Source organism: Tyto alba, unplaced genomic scaffold, assembly GCF_018691265.1.
Source record: "Tyto alba isolate M040663 unplaced genomic scaffold, T.alba_DEE_v4.0 Super-Scaffold_40, whole genome shotgun sequence".
Lineage (NCBI taxonomy): Eukaryota > Metazoa > Chordata > Aves > Strigiformes > Tytonidae > Tyto > Tyto alba.
Window position 1 is genome coordinate 13,429,767 of NW_024881316.1, and position 17,634 is coordinate 13,447,400.

The 17,634-nt window shown below is 34.6% G+C and overlaps 1 protein-coding gene across 3 annotated transcripts in view; it reads left to right on the forward strand.

The window, feature by feature from the left end:
* Positions 1–17,634, forward strand: part of IBTK (inhibitor of Bruton tyrosine kinase) — a 60,993-nt gene that overhangs the window by 23,488 nt on the left and 19,871 nt on the right. For 2 of the 3 annotated variants that reach the window (XM_033002796.2, XM_033002794.2), the window contains exons 10-24: positions 268–445; positions 1,923–2,100; positions 2,927–3,523; positions 4,800–4,886; positions 5,844–5,926; positions 6,031–6,068; positions 7,827–7,923; positions 8,292–8,393; positions 9,296–9,413; positions 11,021–11,081; positions 11,815–11,942; positions 13,741–13,853; positions 14,476–14,624; positions 15,360–15,523; positions 17,325–17,417. In XM_033002796.2, the coding sequence (XP_032858687.2) occupies positions 268–445; positions 1,923–2,100; positions 2,927–3,523; positions 4,800–4,886; positions 5,844–5,926; positions 6,031–6,068; positions 7,827–7,923; positions 8,292–8,393; positions 9,296–9,413; positions 11,021–11,081; positions 11,815–11,942; positions 13,741–13,853; positions 14,476–14,624; positions 15,360–15,523; positions 17,325–17,417 (2,186 nt within the window). The remainder of the gene's footprint in view (positions 1–267; positions 446–1,922; positions 2,101–2,926; positions 3,524–4,799; positions 4,887–5,843; positions 5,927–6,030; positions 6,069–7,826; positions 7,924–8,291; positions 8,394–9,295; positions 9,414–11,020; positions 11,082–11,814; positions 11,943–13,740; positions 13,854–14,475; positions 14,625–15,359; positions 15,524–17,324; positions 17,418–17,634) is intronic. The other variant, XM_033002795.2, reaches the window with a different exon arrangement.

Consider the following 17,634-nt stretch of genomic DNA (forward strand, 5'->3'; position numbering starts at 1 on the left):
AATATTCAGAGAAGCTTTTCAAATACCCTTCATGGGCAAATGGATCTTGATATTGTAATAGATTTTCCCAGTTTTACTTTTGGTTTCTTCATAATAGATGCTCATAACAATAACACTTTAGGTTATAATTTTGAAGAATGTCTTTCTCCTTTTATATGCAACTTTGAGATAGCATGTTCTTGTGTTTAAAAAAAAGTAGTGTATAAAATGTAACTACTTTTATATGATAAAAAGATTTCCCCTTTCTCTGAAAAAATTACATTATAGGTGTTTTGCTGGAAGTCCTCTAACAACTCCATGAAGCAGTGTCGTTGGGTGTATGGCCGACAAGTCTTCATGTCAGATGTTGCTTTAAATGGGAATGAAATAATGTTTGTCACACAGGATGGTGAAGCCTTTACAGGGAAGTGGCTGGAAGAAGGGAAAAAAGTCTCAGAAAAGAAAGGTTAGTTGTGATATCTTAATGTTTTTTAAGTACTTCAAATCAATATAACAGTTTAATCGAATCTTTATAGTCTCTAATAGTATGTAGTAATAAGTTTGTTCTTTCCTCTGTGGCTGACAGTTGGTAGTATTGACCACTACTGTTCTCCTTCCTCAGTACTAAGTTTTACTTACTTTGCAGCCTTCAGTTAACCTCCAGGTGAAGATTTCCAGGAAGAAAAGTACTTCTGAAAAGTAAAGTAGCACATGGGTCCAGTGTAACCATCTTGTCAAATGTTAGATGACCAGTCCTAAGAGACTGGCATTGAACAAGAGAAAGAGCATGTGCTTGCCTGCACTGCTGAGTCTGTGTAACCTCATCATGTTTCCCAGACTCTTATCTGGGCATAATACAGGGTCCATGCCAATTTCTGCCTTATTATCTTGGCTCATATTGCTGACAGTGGGTCCTGATGGATTGTTTTTCTGCAGGGAAAATAGCCGTCTACTACAGGACAAGATTTTAATTGAAAATGTCAGCTCTGGTCATGTAGGATTGAAACGGATTTACTTCCAACGTGGGATGTATTTGAGCCTTATAGCTTTACGTTGCAATTCTACTGCCTTTGATACCGAGATTCCATCTTTAGTTTTATCAGTCCATTTTTGCATTCTTTCACAGTAAAAACCTTTCCTCTGTTGCTCAATCCAGCGTTGTATACTAGTTTTACTCCGTTGCTACTTTCTTTTATTCTACACATCACATAGTTTCCTCATTAGAGAGCCACCAAACACATCTCCTTTTTGCTTTGTTTGTCCTGGTGGTGGTATGTATCTGTAGGCACTCTCTTCTTTTATGCTTACTTCTGTTCTTTTTGTAGTTTTAGTGTCTTCAGGGAAACTTCAGGATGCAGACCTGTTGACTAGTTGAATGTCTAGTTGGTGGTCATCGCTGATTTGTAATAAATGAGAGCTGCTGGTTTTTTGAAAGGTTTTAATGAATGTGGTGGATGATATATGTTTTCAGTTATCCAGTTCTTGAAAAATAATCCAGTCTTCAGAGAGTACCATGTTTTTTCAATACTATTCTTTTAGTTTGTGTATAATTTAAACAGATATAATACTTCAGACTTCATATTATATCTGCTGCAATTGATATGACAAGAAAAGTGTCCTGTACACTGATGCACAGCTTGTTTCATTCCACAAGAAGTTGCATTAAATGTTAGATCAGGTGTTTTCCCTTACATGAAGAAGTGGCAAAATACTTCCACAAGAAGTTCTGGATAAAAACTCCCCTATGTGTAATGTAAAGTTTTATACCTAAAACATCCTCCTGTGTTTCAGTTAAGCAAGTTGAAATCCTTATCATAATTTAGCCTTATTCAGTCACTCCATCAGTGGACTTACAGAAATCATACATCTTGCCTTTTTGTTATAACAGTTTTAATTAGGTAGTCCTTTCCATAGGTTTTTTTCAATCTTTTCTTTTGTTTTAGCAGAACTTGTATCAAGCCTTCAGAATTCTTCATGTGATGTCTCTTGTGAACATGATACAAACAGTGTATATGAAAGAATTCGACTTCAGAAGCTTACTTTTGTCCACCGAGCTGTTAGTATTGCCACTGATCCTAATGGTTGCAATTTTGCTGTTTTACAGTCAGATCCTAAAACAAGGTATATTTAAAATATGAACAGCTGTAAATTTTCTATTTTTTTTGTGTGTGATTGCAATGAAATCATTCTGCTTTTCAAGACCATTTTTTGGCTCATACAGAAGTCACAATAAATGTTGTTATCCATACTGACAGAGAATAGCACTTATTAGTAAACAACTGTTAAAGTTACCCAAGGACCTCATCTTATATATTTGCATAATTAGAGTAGATAGTGTTGATGTTTTATCTGAAGTTCAAAGCAAGCATTTGCGATGTATTTCTTAGCACATTCTGAGCTCTAAATACTGTAGAAATTCACCTCTTTAGTAATCCCCAATAATCAGCTTTTAAATAAAAGTGAAATGTGCCACTTTATTTGTTTGGAAAAAAATGTTAAATAAGTAGAACACTGAACCATGTTCCTTATGGTCTCATAATAGTTTCCAATATATCTGTTTAAGAAAATATTAACTTTTTTTTTCTTATTGCCTTGGATTGTAATATGAAATACAGCAAACATTTCTGTGTTTTCTTGTTGGAAAAATGAGATGAAGATAAAATAGTTCAGATAAGACATATTGACTGGCTACATTGTAAAGACAAAATAATATCTTTGATGTTCTGAAGCCAGATGGATCTTACATATGTGGTTTAATTGCCTAAATACTGTATTATTAGTTCTTTCTATAAAGAACAGGACATAAAATGTTGAGTAGTCCAGCAATGTCAGAAAAAACCCAAACAAACCTAATAGAAACGGCCGCACCCTCTTCATTAAACATACTGTGTAAAATTTTATGGAGCTTGTAAATAGTGTGTTTTTGATGAATTTCATTTTGTTCTAGTCTCTATGAAATTCCAAGTGTGTCATTATCAAGTTTTGGAGAGGATTTTGGCAAACTGTTAGATGAAACAGATGAAATGGACAGCATCCATGATGTGACTTTTCAGATTGGCACAAGAACTTACCCCGTGCACAAATACATCTTGGCTGTACGCTCTGACTTCTTCAAGAAGCTGTTTGTTTCCAATGACAACCAGCTAGACACTCCAGACATCTATCGTAAAGATGAAGATGCTGTTGGATGTGATCTTTATGTAATAGAGAAAGTTCATCCAGATCTGTTTGCATACCTTCTGCAGTTCATATACACCGATACTTGTGATCTTTTGACTCATGGTTATAAACCAAAAATACTGCCTAAAGGAAAATCAGAAGAATATCAAGATACTTTAATTTCTAACCTGAGCAAGATGAGTTTTGATGAAAATGTTAATGGAAAGTCTGCATTTGAGATTTATAGAAATAATCAAGTGCAAGTTATAAATGAAAAACAGAAGAGCAAACCTAAAAAAGGCAAAGCTGTTGGTGAAGAAGCTAACCTCATAAAAATGTTGCAGAGTGCTGCAAAGAAGTTTGGACTCAGCAATTTAAGTGGAAGGTAAGTGAAAGGAAATGCATTATATAAGCTGATCTAACTTTAGTTCTTATTGAATTAGAAGACTAGTTGGGGTTGAAAAGCAAGAAAAGGCAAACTTTACTGTTTGTAAGTATAAAAGCTTACGGCACACACCATGTCGTCTCTTTAAGGCAACATCAGTTTGTTCTGATGCTTTTTGCTAAGAGAAGGCATGTATCACCTTTTCAAATAATCTCAGAAGCAGACATTCATAGCATAATTATGTACTTAAAGCATCATTTTCCAGTAGGCTTCTATATGATGGAAATGTGCTGTTGGCCCTTATTGGGTCCTAGAATGTCAGACCTTTGTATTTAAAACATCTGTCCTGTACTCTCTGAGACTTGACATCTGATGCAAATCATCTGACTTTCCAGAATGACTGTTATAAAACATCATTGCTTGCTTTGTTACAGACAGCTGATCTAATTGAATTTTGGGTTGGCGAATTTCTATGCTGTGGTCCATAGTCTACTAGTTTTCCATAGACAGTGAACATATTTAGCGTAAAACAACACAAAGCAAAGTTAAATTATTGTTTAACTTATGCATTTTTAATATTACATGGTGAAACTAATGCAATTGAGACCAAACGTCTCTGTAGAACTTTATTTCTCAGTTTGTTTTTTTCCTTGCATTTGTCTTTTCCTTTCAGAGGAGGAAATTAACTTCTTCAGAGCTGTTTTCTTCACTGTATTTTTGCAAACACTACAATTAATCAGCAAAGATGTGAAGCTGCTTCTAGAACTGAGTTCCCAAGTAAAATTTCCATGTTAAAGCACTTTCCCCTTGAAAGAATATTGCTTTGTAATCCACCAGCAGCACTCCAGTGTCTTTACCATCCCATGCATAAGTCTCCTTGATGAATTAGGGTGCTAGGGAAGTCTGTGCTGAAATAGGCATCTCTTCCAAACCACTATCTTTGCTCAGATAACTGACTGGTAGCAGTATATGCAACTCCTAGATTTTTGACCCTGTGGTGTTGGACTTTGGCCTTAACTATAGCAGTACAGCTTTCATCTAAGAGATTAAATGAGATAGCTAAAGTGTGGAAATAATATCAGTTACATTTTATATCTGCAGTGAAGACTTTCAAGTAACAACTGGCCCTTTCTAGTTTTCTGTGATGAATGATTTTGATTCTTTTTCATATTCACAATATGAGCCCACTGAAGTGTTACTTTTTGAAACTGTACTTCTTAATGGTTTGAACTGTGTAATAATTGTATTACTTTTTACTAATGTTAATGATTTGCAGGTTGGATGGAGTCAGGTTAGAAAATGGAAAAATTAACGTTGTCAACAAGAAGAATGGGAACAAACCAAAGTTAAATCAGAAGAAATGGTAAACTTTTTAGATCAAGCTTCCCCTACCCCCACCATCTTCCTCTTATGTCATCTTTTTTTTCTGTTAAGTGTAGGCTAAGGTTGATTAGCTGTGTTTTAACTTCTGGTGTACACTTGTCTCTTTCACAGTAACTTGTGTTTGGAAGTTCTCTGTAGATGCTTATAGACTGATCTGTGAGTTAGTAATCTGGGATTATGTATGGTATATTTCTGCTTTTTTTTTTTACTGTACATTAATGCGTTCTGTGGGTTAACTGTGTCACAGAGTACTAATGCCAGGAGAAATGTAGTGGGTAATCCAGTTAAAAGCAGTTTGACTTTTGAAAATATGCTTGCTGTGACATTAAGGCTACATGGATTGGAAATAAGCAAAAGTATAATATTTTTTCTAATGAAGAAAATCTCTGGAATATCTTTCATTAGAAAAATTCCTTATGCTTTGATAAAAGTGATGTTTGTTTTTTAGTTCCATTGGGTGATTGGGTTATTTATACCCAAAGACTTGAATAGTCTAACTTACACAGTGAGAGCTACATTGCATAAAAGTAGGTTTTTCACAGAATTTGGATTAGTTTACTCTTAAAACTCACTGTCAAGGCTTCTAGTAGCTACTAATGTAAAAGAAATAACCAACTTAGCACAGACCATTTAAGATTGACTAAAATTAGCCATAATTAATTTGATCATAGCAGTTTTGAAACAGTAATTAACCGTGTTTTGAAGGAGATACTTCAGATAGAATTTTGAGAGCTCAAATTTGGACAAAAAAAAATTATCTCTTGAAACTATCATGTCTGTACTTCTAGGTTCATTTTACATGATATTATCAAAGTTCACATGTATTTGATTTTAAAGGGTGAATCCTAACTTGCTAAAATAAGCATTTATTTGTAGAGTTTACAACTTGTAGCTCTTCTGGATAGTCACGGTTCTGATCCTATTAAATATCTTCTAGTTCGTACCTCTGCGATGTGAACCTGAAATCTTTAGATGGAAAGGAATTCCCGTGTCATAAATGTGTACTTTGTGCGAGACTTGGTATGTGTGTGTATTTTTATATATATATATAAAAAATACAAGTCATATTGTCTTTTTTAACTGAAATTTTATTGCATCTTGAACTGAAATGCCTTTCTTTACAGATTATTTTCACAGCATGTTAAGCAGCTCATGGATTGAGGTAAGCTTGCCAGTGAACATGTGTGGTGGTATGTTTTGTTGGAACAAATAAGTGACAGCTCTTCAGTTTTTCCTAGAAAAACATACCCTAATTACTGAGGAAAAGGAGAGGCTGGAGTCTTGGATCCTGTTCGCAAGAAAGAAAAAGATCCTATGTTTTTGGTTACTCTATATTTGTACTGTTGAGGGTGTGTATTAAATGAGAGTAATAAATGTAATAATATATATCAAAGGAAATTAAAGTATTACTTTTTCTTTAGAGGTTTATTTTGAGCTAGTTCATGGATTAATAAAAGCTGCTGGGCTGTTCTTATGGGATACTGCTTTGGATTAATTTTCATTCTGTTTCTGTAAAAGATCTTACAATTTAAATAGTGTGCAGTATGGAATAGCTTTTCATATGCACTGAGTAAAAGATACAGCAGAATTGAGAGAGAGTGTGTAGAATCTCTAGTTGACTTTTACTGTTAATGAAATGGGGGACATTAAGGACTGTTCCACTTAGTCACCAGCTGCTGCTTCAAAAGGTGTAGCACTTTTTTGTCTTGGTTCCTATTTGCTAGCTATGTGTCAGTGCCCTGCTTGTTCCTGGACATTGTAATTTCATTAAATGCCTCTGTTTAAGTTTTTGAATACTATTGATAATGCTTATTGAAAGAAAGGTATAAATGGAGAAGCAGTTTTCAGAGACTGAAAACTGAAGCAGTGTGCAAGAGTTTTCTCAACTTTCATAGGTTTTTGGCAATATGTAAGTCTAAACACCTGGCAAGGTACTGGCAGTTTTCTCCTGCTGCGTAACAGAACTTTACCTGTCCTCTAAGTTACTATGATGCTTTTCCTCAGTTGTCCCTGAGGAAATATATCCGAAAAATTGTGAGACAAATGATTGATTTAGTATTACTATTTTTTAAGTGTTGAATGTCCATTTGTATCATTGATTTCTGTATCAGTTATATGTAGTTTGTAAGCTATTTTTTCATAAGTAAATCTAAATCATACTAAATTCATAAGTAAATATTTTGTGACTCAAGTGTTCTAGATGTATAAAAATCTTAACGTCTGTAATAGATTTTTAAACTTCACATGGGAAATATGTCAGTGCCAGTAGCATGTTCTAAAACAAAAAAATTCTTTCAGCATAAAGCTTTGCTTCAACACCACCCGAAATAAACCAAAGTCGTTAAGCAATGATGTTGCATAAACTTAAATGATGACAATTACATGACTTAATGGCAAGTGTTTGCTCATACAAAAGCTTTGCATTAATGCTTAAGATGGTTCTTCAAATGGAGGGTTTGCTGAGGACTTTGTTTTCTGAGGGATTAACAGTAGTGGCTACTTTCATATTTTTTCTTGCATGGGAACTTGTACTTTCACTAGATCTTTTACCTTGAAAGGAAAGCAGTTCAGTATTTGCATAGGGGATTCCTGTAGTTCTACTTTTAGACAATTATGGGCAAATTAATATAATCACTGAGGATTGTTAGTGATGATATTCAAACTGATGAAACACTGAACTGTTTCATGGATATTTATTCAGAAGTTTGGACAGATATTAATTGCTCTGCTACAATCAATTCTTAATTGCAGAACTTGAACAGATTTTGTGCAAATGCTTAAATAATAGTTTAACTTTTGAAAATGCGACCCTCAGTCTAAGTCATTTGCTAAATATAATTGCTTTCTTAATTTTGTATTTTATTCCAAGTAGTCAGTTCTTTTACTCATTTTGTTGTTTTTCATTCCTTTTTCCTTTTAGGCTTCCTGTTGTTCAGCTCTGGAAATGCCAATCCATTCTGACATACTACAGATAATTGTAGATTACCTGTATACAGATGAAGCTCTGGCAATAAAAGGTACCATTAATATATTTTCCACTCAACTATAGCTCCTGTAATTTTTATATTTTTAAAATAGAAATTCAATACTTAATATGCTTGTGTTGAAGTTTTATGTAGAAAACCCAAATTTTTGTGACTCTTGCTTTAAATTTTGAGGTGATAGCTGTACCTCAGGCCTTTTTTGTACCTTTTCTTTGGTTTATCAAACTGCAGTTTTCCTTTTTCCTCCTTCTCTTGCTTGAAAAAATGACTGTCCTGTGAAAAATCCCAGCAGAATTTGCAAACCCACTACATTTGTGCTCTGGTAAAGTCTTTTTGAAGCTGTATGTGTTATAGTTGCTTCTGGCTTGCCCACGGTGTTTACGTGATGCTTTCATTTCCAGATTCTCAAAATGTGGAATTCATATGTAATGTTCTTGTGGTAGCAGACCAACTTCTTATATCCAGACTCAAAGAAATCTGTGAAGTAGCCATTGCAGAAAAACGTGAGTTCTTCACTTGTATTATAACGAATTAGAGAATAAAAAAATGCTTTCTTTAGATGTTAGTGTTCTTGCCTATTTCAGCCCAGAAATATTTGCTTATATTTTTTTGCTCTGATTAACTTTGCTGTTCATTGCATAGCTGTTAACAGTTGCTTCTTTAGTCTGGGTGATGTTCTAGGTTAGCATAATCTTACATTCCTTTTACATAAAAAGAAAAAGAACCTACCCCAAAACCACTGCAACAAATAAACCAAACTTTTATAAAACCTTTATTTCACTGAATTCAAACTTCTTGTCTTTAAAACATGATAAAATGAATTCTGTGTTTCTATTTCTGTACTTGTATTTAGTTCTACTAGCTCTGTTTGTTTGACCCAGTGCTGTTTCAGTATGGCTAGGAAGATCTGTCAGCTAGAAAACACGAATTGTTTTTGCTTAGCTCGATAAAAGAAGTCAGCGTACAATTTTTGCTTGGCATTTATTAGTGACTTCCAATTTTCTCTTTCTCTCCACCTCCCCCTTCACCCCTCTTTTTTTGTTTCTCCTTGCCAAAGGAACATTTGGAGCTTTAAGAACTGTTTATGCTGTATATGAAACTTGCTATTTTTAACTTTCTTTTCCCCCTTTGTTTTGGACTGCTGAGTTTCAATATAGTGAAACTAATACATTTGTAGACAGGGCCTTTCTATTTCTGTGAAGCAGCCATTGCATTCAAGCTGCTATAAAGTTACGTGGAGCTTGTTGTAGTTGATGGCCATTTGAGTGTCAGCATTTTTGCTAGGAATGGAGGAGTATATGATATGTTTCAGTAACTAGATCACGCTATGCAATAAGTTTTGAAAACTGCTGCATGATATTCCAGCACATTATCCAATTTAGTTTGTTGTGTTGCTTTTTTGCAGTTACTTTAAAGAACGCTGCTGAGCTGTTGGAGTTCTCAGCCATGTATAATGCTGAACAGTTAAAACTGTCCTGCTTGCAGTTCATAGGACTCAATATGGCAGCTTTGCTTGAAGCAAGGTAAGGAGGAACGCAAATGTATTCATGTATTAGCTGTTAAATTCAGACATCCCAAAAAGGCAAAAGGGTTGGAAGAACTAATAGGAGTAGTTAAATGTTAAAATGCAACTGAATGCTACTAGTTTAAAGGGAGGCTCATTTCTAACAAACAGGGAGAGAAAAGCTACTTAAACATCTGTATGAACTGTATCAATTCTGTAGTACAAAACTCTATGCTACAATCTGGCATGAAGAGCTTGAATTCAGTGGGCTTTGACATTAGGCCTAATCTTGTTTGTTTTTTTAAATTGTTTTGAAGATGCATAAAAATGCTGTAGGGTTTTGTTTGTTTGTTTGCATAGTAAATATCATGTTAAAAGAAATTCACTTTGTTTTGTTTTGGTTTTTAAGTAGGTTTATTACAGCTGGTGCATTTTCCAAAGAGGATGGGCCTACCTTCTGGTAGTCTCTTTGCTTTAACTGTCTGCAGTGAGGGCTGAACAAATTAATTAATTACCCTTGCTTTCCACAAAGATTCAGCTAGGGTTCTAAGAAGTTGGTGTGCTCTGGCCTTCCTTCTCTTGATTCTTGTGGGCAGGGCTTCAAGTTTCTTCCAGAGTACATATCATCTTCTCAGAGCAAGCCTTATCAGCACTAATTGAACTTTTCTAGCAAAGAATTTAAAAAGCTCCCCCTCCCCCCCTAAAAAAAAACCAAGCAAACAAAAACCTATATCTCTATTATTGATTCACTCTGTCCACTCCTAGCCTTTTTGTCATGGTTCCTTTTACCTACAGAAGTTCTTAGAGATCTGAACCAGTTTAGAATGCCAGCACTTCATTGCTCTGTCACACAACTGCTCTGCTTCTATCACAGATACAGGAATTCATTCCTATTAGCAGTTTTCCTCTCCACATCTTCATAAAGTATAAACATTTTAACTTTTGATTTTGGAGAGAAAAGTAGGAATCTAATAACATTGTTTTAAGTATTGTTCTGAATTCAAATTTGTTTAATCGTAATTTAATCCTGGAGAGGACATGCAATATTCTTACTGCAATTAAGACTGTATCTGCATTTTAGTGAATATCTGAAAATACTCACTGGGTAGCAAGACTTTTAACCTGAGACACTTGAGACAGATAGGACTTACTCATGACAGCTTTGTGCAAGGAGAGCTGCTCACGTGGGCAAGACAGTTCTGAGTAAAGTTTGTTGCTGTAGTGTTATTTTTTGGCATAAATGTCAAGGGATGTTGTTGGCTGAGTTTTATAGAAGAGTTTGCATAGACTGGGAGTTTTAGAAACGTGTCAGGAAGACTAGAAAGTATGTAGAAATAAGTAAAGTAATGACCAGTTCATGGTAACTTGACTATATAGGTCTATATTGGCTGTGGCCTTAAGTAAAGGTAGGCTATCTGGAAAGTTTGTGGGTTTAATCCTGCCTTACAGGGCATTGGCTAGTTTATATTTTGTGTTCGTTTTCTTCCTTCTGACTCCATGACCACCATGAATACGTAATAATGCCTGTAGGTGAGATTAATATAAAATATTAATTTGAATTTGTCATTAATGTGATTTTTTAATTATTATTTTTTTAAAGCTGGTAAGATACATTTATTTTTTTAGGACTCTGGATGTCTTAAGTGATGAAGTTGTGAAGGATCTTTCTGTTTATTACAGGAAAATGGTAAGTTACACTTAAGTGTAAGCTGATTAAGTTTAAAATGAGAACAGATGAGTAATAAATACATACCTGCAGGGTCTGTAGATGACAGGCAAAATGTGGAACATCTGACTCAAAAGCTAAGGTTAGCTTCTGCTATTATCACCCTCATGGAGCTCATATTTCATTATTCACTAGCCACTGCTGCAACAGTATGGTGTCCTTTAAATTAATTATACACATTAAACCTATTAATGATCTATAATTAACAATTGTTACATGAAAAAACATAATCAAAACCTAGGGAAAAGAGCTCCTATTACTTAGGAGAAGAAAGCAAATTAGATTTCTCCAGTGTAAAGTTCAAGGTAATCATATAGATCTTAAAAGCATTAAGAAAATTAATGTGAAAGTTGAACTTTAATGCAAAGGGGAAAACCAAGGCACAGTATAATACAGCATTCTTTAACTGTACAGTAGTAAAAGATGAATGTTTGCAAAAATGGAAGCCTTTTTTTTTTTGTCAGGAGTTCTAGGCAGCTGAAATGTATGCATTTTGAGCCTGGCACTTAAAATAATTCTCCTTCTGATTTGCCTAAAGATGTAACTTAAGTTTGTAAGCTGGTTAAATAATTAATTACTTGATCTGTAAAAGTGATTTAAATTATAGTTGATTTTGGTCCTTTTACAAGAAGATCATATATTTGCTAGCATACAGCTTAAGAGAAACTTAGTGTAATGGCTTTTACAACTACAGATTCCAGCTATGGTGAGGAGAGTAATTACTCCATATCCAGATGGACCTGACATAAGTTGTTTTGAGCCTGAAGATGGAGAGAACTTTGTCTTTTTAAGGGAAGAAATGAGTACAGAACAAAATTCTCAGTAAGTATCTGTTTTTCATCAACATTTTTAACTAGGTGAGCTATAGATTGTATTTATCCCCCCATGGATGGTGCTTGACTCACTTTGGGTTCAGAATTGAAATATTAAGAAATAGGAGAAAAGTAGATTTTAAAGATTGTTCTCAGTTCCCTTAAGTATTTTAAAATGTTACAGAACTGCAGCAGAGCACTTTTTTTTTTTTTCAATTTATCAGTAACGTGAGTAAAGGTAGCAAAACAAACATTCACAGTAATGTTTGGGAGTTGTGCATGTGATGAGAGTATCTGTGTATGTATGAGACCAACTGTGGAGTTCACTGAACTTCACTGAATTGGGAGAAATCAAAAGAGAAAAAACCCAGACTTTAATGTAATATAGATCTGTTTGGAAAATTGTGATAATCTCCATTTCTTAATACTAACAGAATTGTCATGCAAAATACGAAGTTTTGTAGCATGAGTTTTTAATCTGTCAGTTTTTAATCAGCCGCTGGCTGGCTGGCTGTAGAATAACAGAACAAGTGACCAGTGTTTAAGAGGTGTTAGAAAATGTGATCCAAACAACTGTAGATCATGTGGTTTGGCCTTAGTGATTTTGTGGACTTCTGGTATTCTGTCTTTGAGCGTTTGTTCTGAATACATAGAGGTGAGAGTAGTAGAATCTGTAAAGTCTTGTCAGGCTAATCTAATATACTTTTCTCTGATGAACAAAACCAGATTACAACTGTTTTTTTTGATACAGTTTTTAAACTGGAGAAATTGACTATGACATCACAACTTCGAAGAGTTAACTTGCTAGCATGACTTAGTAACATGCTTCCAAATAGTGAAATATGGTGTCACTGTGCAGATGAGACCTCACCTGTGGTATTGTATACTGTTCTGACCACTTGTGTCAAGAAAAGTTATGCTAAATGAACTAGTACAAATAAGGACTAGCAGGTCAAGGGAACTGAAAGGCTGTTTTATATTAGATTTCAAGCCTTTCAGTGTTTTTAAAGGCTAGATGATAGCCTTTAGGGAATAGGGCACTCCACAATGAAAAAAAAAAAAACCCAAGCACTGTGAAGGTACAGTACTGATGGAGAAATGAATAAGTACATATATAGTTATTGCACAAGAAGCTTTTTGAAACAGGATTACTGTAGCTGTCATTCATATAATTCTGCATTTCTAGTAGTTTTGTTAAAACAGAAGATGCCTTTTATTTGATTCCACACATCCTAATATCATATATAGGAACATGTGGCATTTTGGTAACATGACCATATACCTGCTCTATTGCAGAAGTAGTATTATCTTGATGGCAATATTTGTTTTGGGATAAAAATGAGACCAACTCTGGAGTTCATTGAACTTCACTAATCTAGGGGAAACCAAGAGAGAAAAAACTGGAGGCTTGGATATTATGTCAGTTGCTGCGATATGTATCAGTTTTTATCTGACCTAGGTGGCAGTGCCAGCCTATTCAGCTGCTGTATCTTTCACTGACTCAGCAGAAGTCTTTGTGCAGTGTACTAGACCAGAGACTAGATCTAGATTAGAGAGTTTTTTCTTTTCCTCCTGGATTTCCTGCCCCCCCTCCTCCCCCCAATCATTTACTAAATAGTTGTGCCAGTGTAGAAGCAGAGCAGGAGCAAACAGCTGGTGGTGGCTGGTGGGACCAGGTATTACTGCTTGAATTATAACCCCTGCTGCTGACTGAAAAACTTGCCACTGACCCTGATAGTTCTAAAGCTCAGTTTCTTTGGCTTTAATCCATCTTGTTTGATTTCAGTTTTGTTGTTGTTTTTTAATAGGGAAGCCCTTTTTAAAAGAGCAAAAACTAAGGCAAAAAAGAAGCCACGAAAACGATCAGACAGCTCTGGAGGATATAATTTATCAGATATTATTCAGAGTCCAGCCTCTACAGGTCAGTGGGGAAGAGGTCCCTTTCAGGTATAAAAATGGAACATAAAGTTTAATATGCAATGCAATGCAATTTCTGTACTTCAGTAAGGAAATCTTGTAAAGATCACTTATTTTCTAATGAACACCATAGCTGAATTTGAATAGTGAATTCTTAAGTTTTGTTTGAAAGGATGTTCATCATATTAAGCTTATGCCCAAAGTTCAGATTCTGTAAAAGCATGTATTTTATCAAATAAAGTTAATGGACGCTTTCCCATGTGGTTTTAATAAATGAAATATTTCTGCTAATGTGTGTGGGTTTTTTTCTTTTTTCTAGAAAATAACAAATAAATTAGTCACTGTTTATTGAAAAAATGGTAGAAGCTTTCATTTTCAACAGAAAAGTGTCAATGTTACTTCCTAAAACTGTGAGGCAGAGAAAGAAGGCTGGGAATCTTATTCTGAAAAAAATATTTAAAATAGTCTTAAATTTGCTTATACTTACTACACTCAAGTATTCTGAACTAGGTAAACTTCTGGTTATTTTGTATTCATCACATGGAGTAAATAACTTTTGGGTTTTTTAATCATTGTTTAGTCTGACTCATGATTTAATAGTTCCACTCTCTTTTCTTATTTCTTAGGCTCAGTAAAACTGGATAAAACTAACTCTGTAGAATCACTTCCAGAACACTCAACATCCGACTCTGAAGGTAGTTACGCAGGAGTGGGTAGTCCCAGAGACTTGCAGTCCCCTGACTTCACAAAAGGATTTCATCCAGAGAGGACTGAGGTTGCATTTTTTTTGTTCCTAGCAGTTTATTTGTTTGTGTTTATCTAGTCCATCAAAAGCAGAGTTTCTAATTTGGAGTGTTTCTGAGAAGCTGTTGTCCTTAAAATGGAGTAGACAACTTTAAATAGTTATGTTTGTCTGATAAACCAAATAAAAATGAGTATTTCTTATTAAATCTCATAAGGGTAATTTATTCATGTGGTACTGTAAAAAGAATTTTTATATGCTGTAGTGATCAAAAAATTTCAAACTAAAAGAGGAATTATGTAAAGTCTTCATCTACGTAATTTAAAATGCAAAGTAAATCTGAAGTTCAGAAGCTAAAAAAGCAAAACCAGAAGTCAACTCCAGGAAAATCCTGCCGTTCTTCGACTACTGGAGTTGGACAGAAGTGTGGTCCAAGATGACTGAGGTACAACTGACAAAGAGAAATAAGTTTGAAAGAGTTGTGCCTATGTTAACTGTTAAAGCTTTAGAAGTGAACATCTCTGAATGAATTTTCCACTTTCAAGATACATATTTGGACTTAAATGATTTGGGTGAAGTGTGAAGCAGAAAAGAAAAAAAAAAAAAAGGCTACAAATAGCAGACTGATCAGAGATTCACTACATTATTGCTATTTTGAGGTATCCTTTAAAATCTTTTCACTTGTAATTCAGGTTGTTTATAGTATCACTCTTTTTTAACTGAAAAAACATCAGAATATTTATTCAACATTTTTCTGTCTTTTCTTAGATGAAGGACAAAGCGTGCAGTCAGGGTATGAAATTCACTCAACCAAACAAGGAGATGAAGTCATACAAGGGATCATCAGTACTGACACAGTCTATTCCACAGTCCATTCCCAGTGCCAAAACCAACTCTGCAAGCTCTCCCAACTGGGTGGCAACCAGTTTCAGGTGGAGTTATAGTTGTGGTGCCTACCTAAAAACCTATCTGCTCTTCAGAATGATCATACATTACTTGACATGTGAATTAAAGATTTTGGTAGTTTAATAAAACTGGTACATTTTTAAATTATTCTTTGAGAAAAGCAGTTGCTAGATACATTATTTTTTTTTTTTGGTATTTTTTTTTTTTTGGTTGTTTAAGTGCTAGCATTCGGGACTTCTAAGAAGAGATATTAGAAAGCCTGCTTGGTTAATGTTTTGTAAAATACTTGGCAGTTTTTTGTAGAATCAGATCATGCTTGAAGGCTTTAGAAGCACCATTGTACTTCAACTTTTTTAAGCCATGCCTGTAGATTTAAATGGTCTGTGAAAATCAACACCACAGGTTTAACTGATATAATAATAAAAAAGTTATTATTAATTTTTATCTGTAGCAGTATCTGGATGTGAAAAAGGAGCAGAACTGTGATAGTCGGAAGTTTTGTCTTGCCTCGTGTCCTGTCTCTGACAGTTGTCAATAAAGGTTGAATAGAGAAGAGTTTAAGGATTTAAGGATTTTTGTGATAATTTCGCATGGTTTTCCTAGGCTGTGTTGGTTTGTGACTGATGGGCTTTGTTAAAACAGGTAATGCAGCTGTAGAAATTAGAAGTTGCAGCTGTAAAGTATATGGTTTGGTGAGCAGGGTCCGTTAGGAATCTGTGTTGTGTCTCACTATGCATTTGTGGAAGTCTAGTCTATGCAGAGAGGGTAATGCATCCCGCAACCAACTCTTTGGTCTTAAGACTGGTTGGAAGAAACTCCACCTTCATCTGCTATTTTAAAGTTCTTTTGAACATGTTTTGAGAGGATTGCTTGGAAGGGGAACAAAAAAAACCCATAGGACTTTGTTGTAATGTCCCTGTGCCTTTATGTGTTTCTCTTGTACTCTCTTTCTTCACTTTTTCTGGTATTACTGATATGATGTGAAGAAAAATCAGGCAACGCTGTGGTGTAGAGTGTTTAAAGTATTAATACTGTAGCATATTTGGTTGAACTACTGTGGAGGACCAGTGACAACAGGGTTTGGTGTGACCCTTCAGTGCTTAATTAATTCACTAATTAGTTTAAGGCAGTTGGGTTTTTGTAGTGAGAAACAGAGAGAGTGCTGCTTTTACTTTATTTCAAAGCTTGTCCTTGAACCTAGTTGTAATACAGCTTAGTTTACAAATACCTGTAAGTACACAGATTTTCATTTATAGTTTTATGTAAAGCTTGGAAATGTCTGGATTTAATTCATGTTCATTTCTGTGGAAGTTTAAAATTAAATCACTTATGAAAAAGAAACCGATTCCAAAAATTTGAGAATGTTACTGGTGTTTGCACAAAGCTCTAACTTTGCAAAAAGTGTTCTGTTTACTGTGTGAAATAATTTTAATCCTGCTCTTCAAAGAAAGATCTAATTCAACCTTCATGAAAGAGCTGTGAGTAATGCCTCTCCAGTACTTAGCATGAGCAGTTGACTACTAAATAACTATCCTGGATTTAGGTATCTAATTTTTTTTAAAGTAATCATAGTTCACATCTTTTTGTTTCATAGTATAATGAGTCTTGAAAGTATTTTTATAGTGTGCTCTTAAATATGTATATATTTATAAAAGTTTTGTCAGAAACATTTTATTTGAGGTTTGCCATAATTGAGGAAACAGACATAAATTATACATCCGGTTACCAATCTTATATATGATTTTAGAGGATTTCAGTGAAGGCTGAAACTGTGGAATGTAAGTAAAAATGAGTGCCTTGTAAGGTAACTTTTTATTTTTCATTTAGCCCTGCCAGCCCTCCTGCAATGGATCTAAGAACCATCATGGAAATTGAAGAAAGTATGCAGAAATGTGGAACCATGCCAAAGGCAAATTCAGGGTTGGTAAAAAACCAAAATCTATAAAAGAGAAGTGTGATAGACCAGGCTATTATGAATTTACTTAGTGGTTCAGGCAGTTCAGAGTTTAAAAAAAGCAGGAGAAAAGTTGTCCCATTTGTTTTTGAACGGCTTTGTTTACTTCAGTTCATTATGGTGTTTTTCTGTGAGCATGCAAAATTTATCCCTTTATTTTACTGTATTCTTCTTTGGTCTACT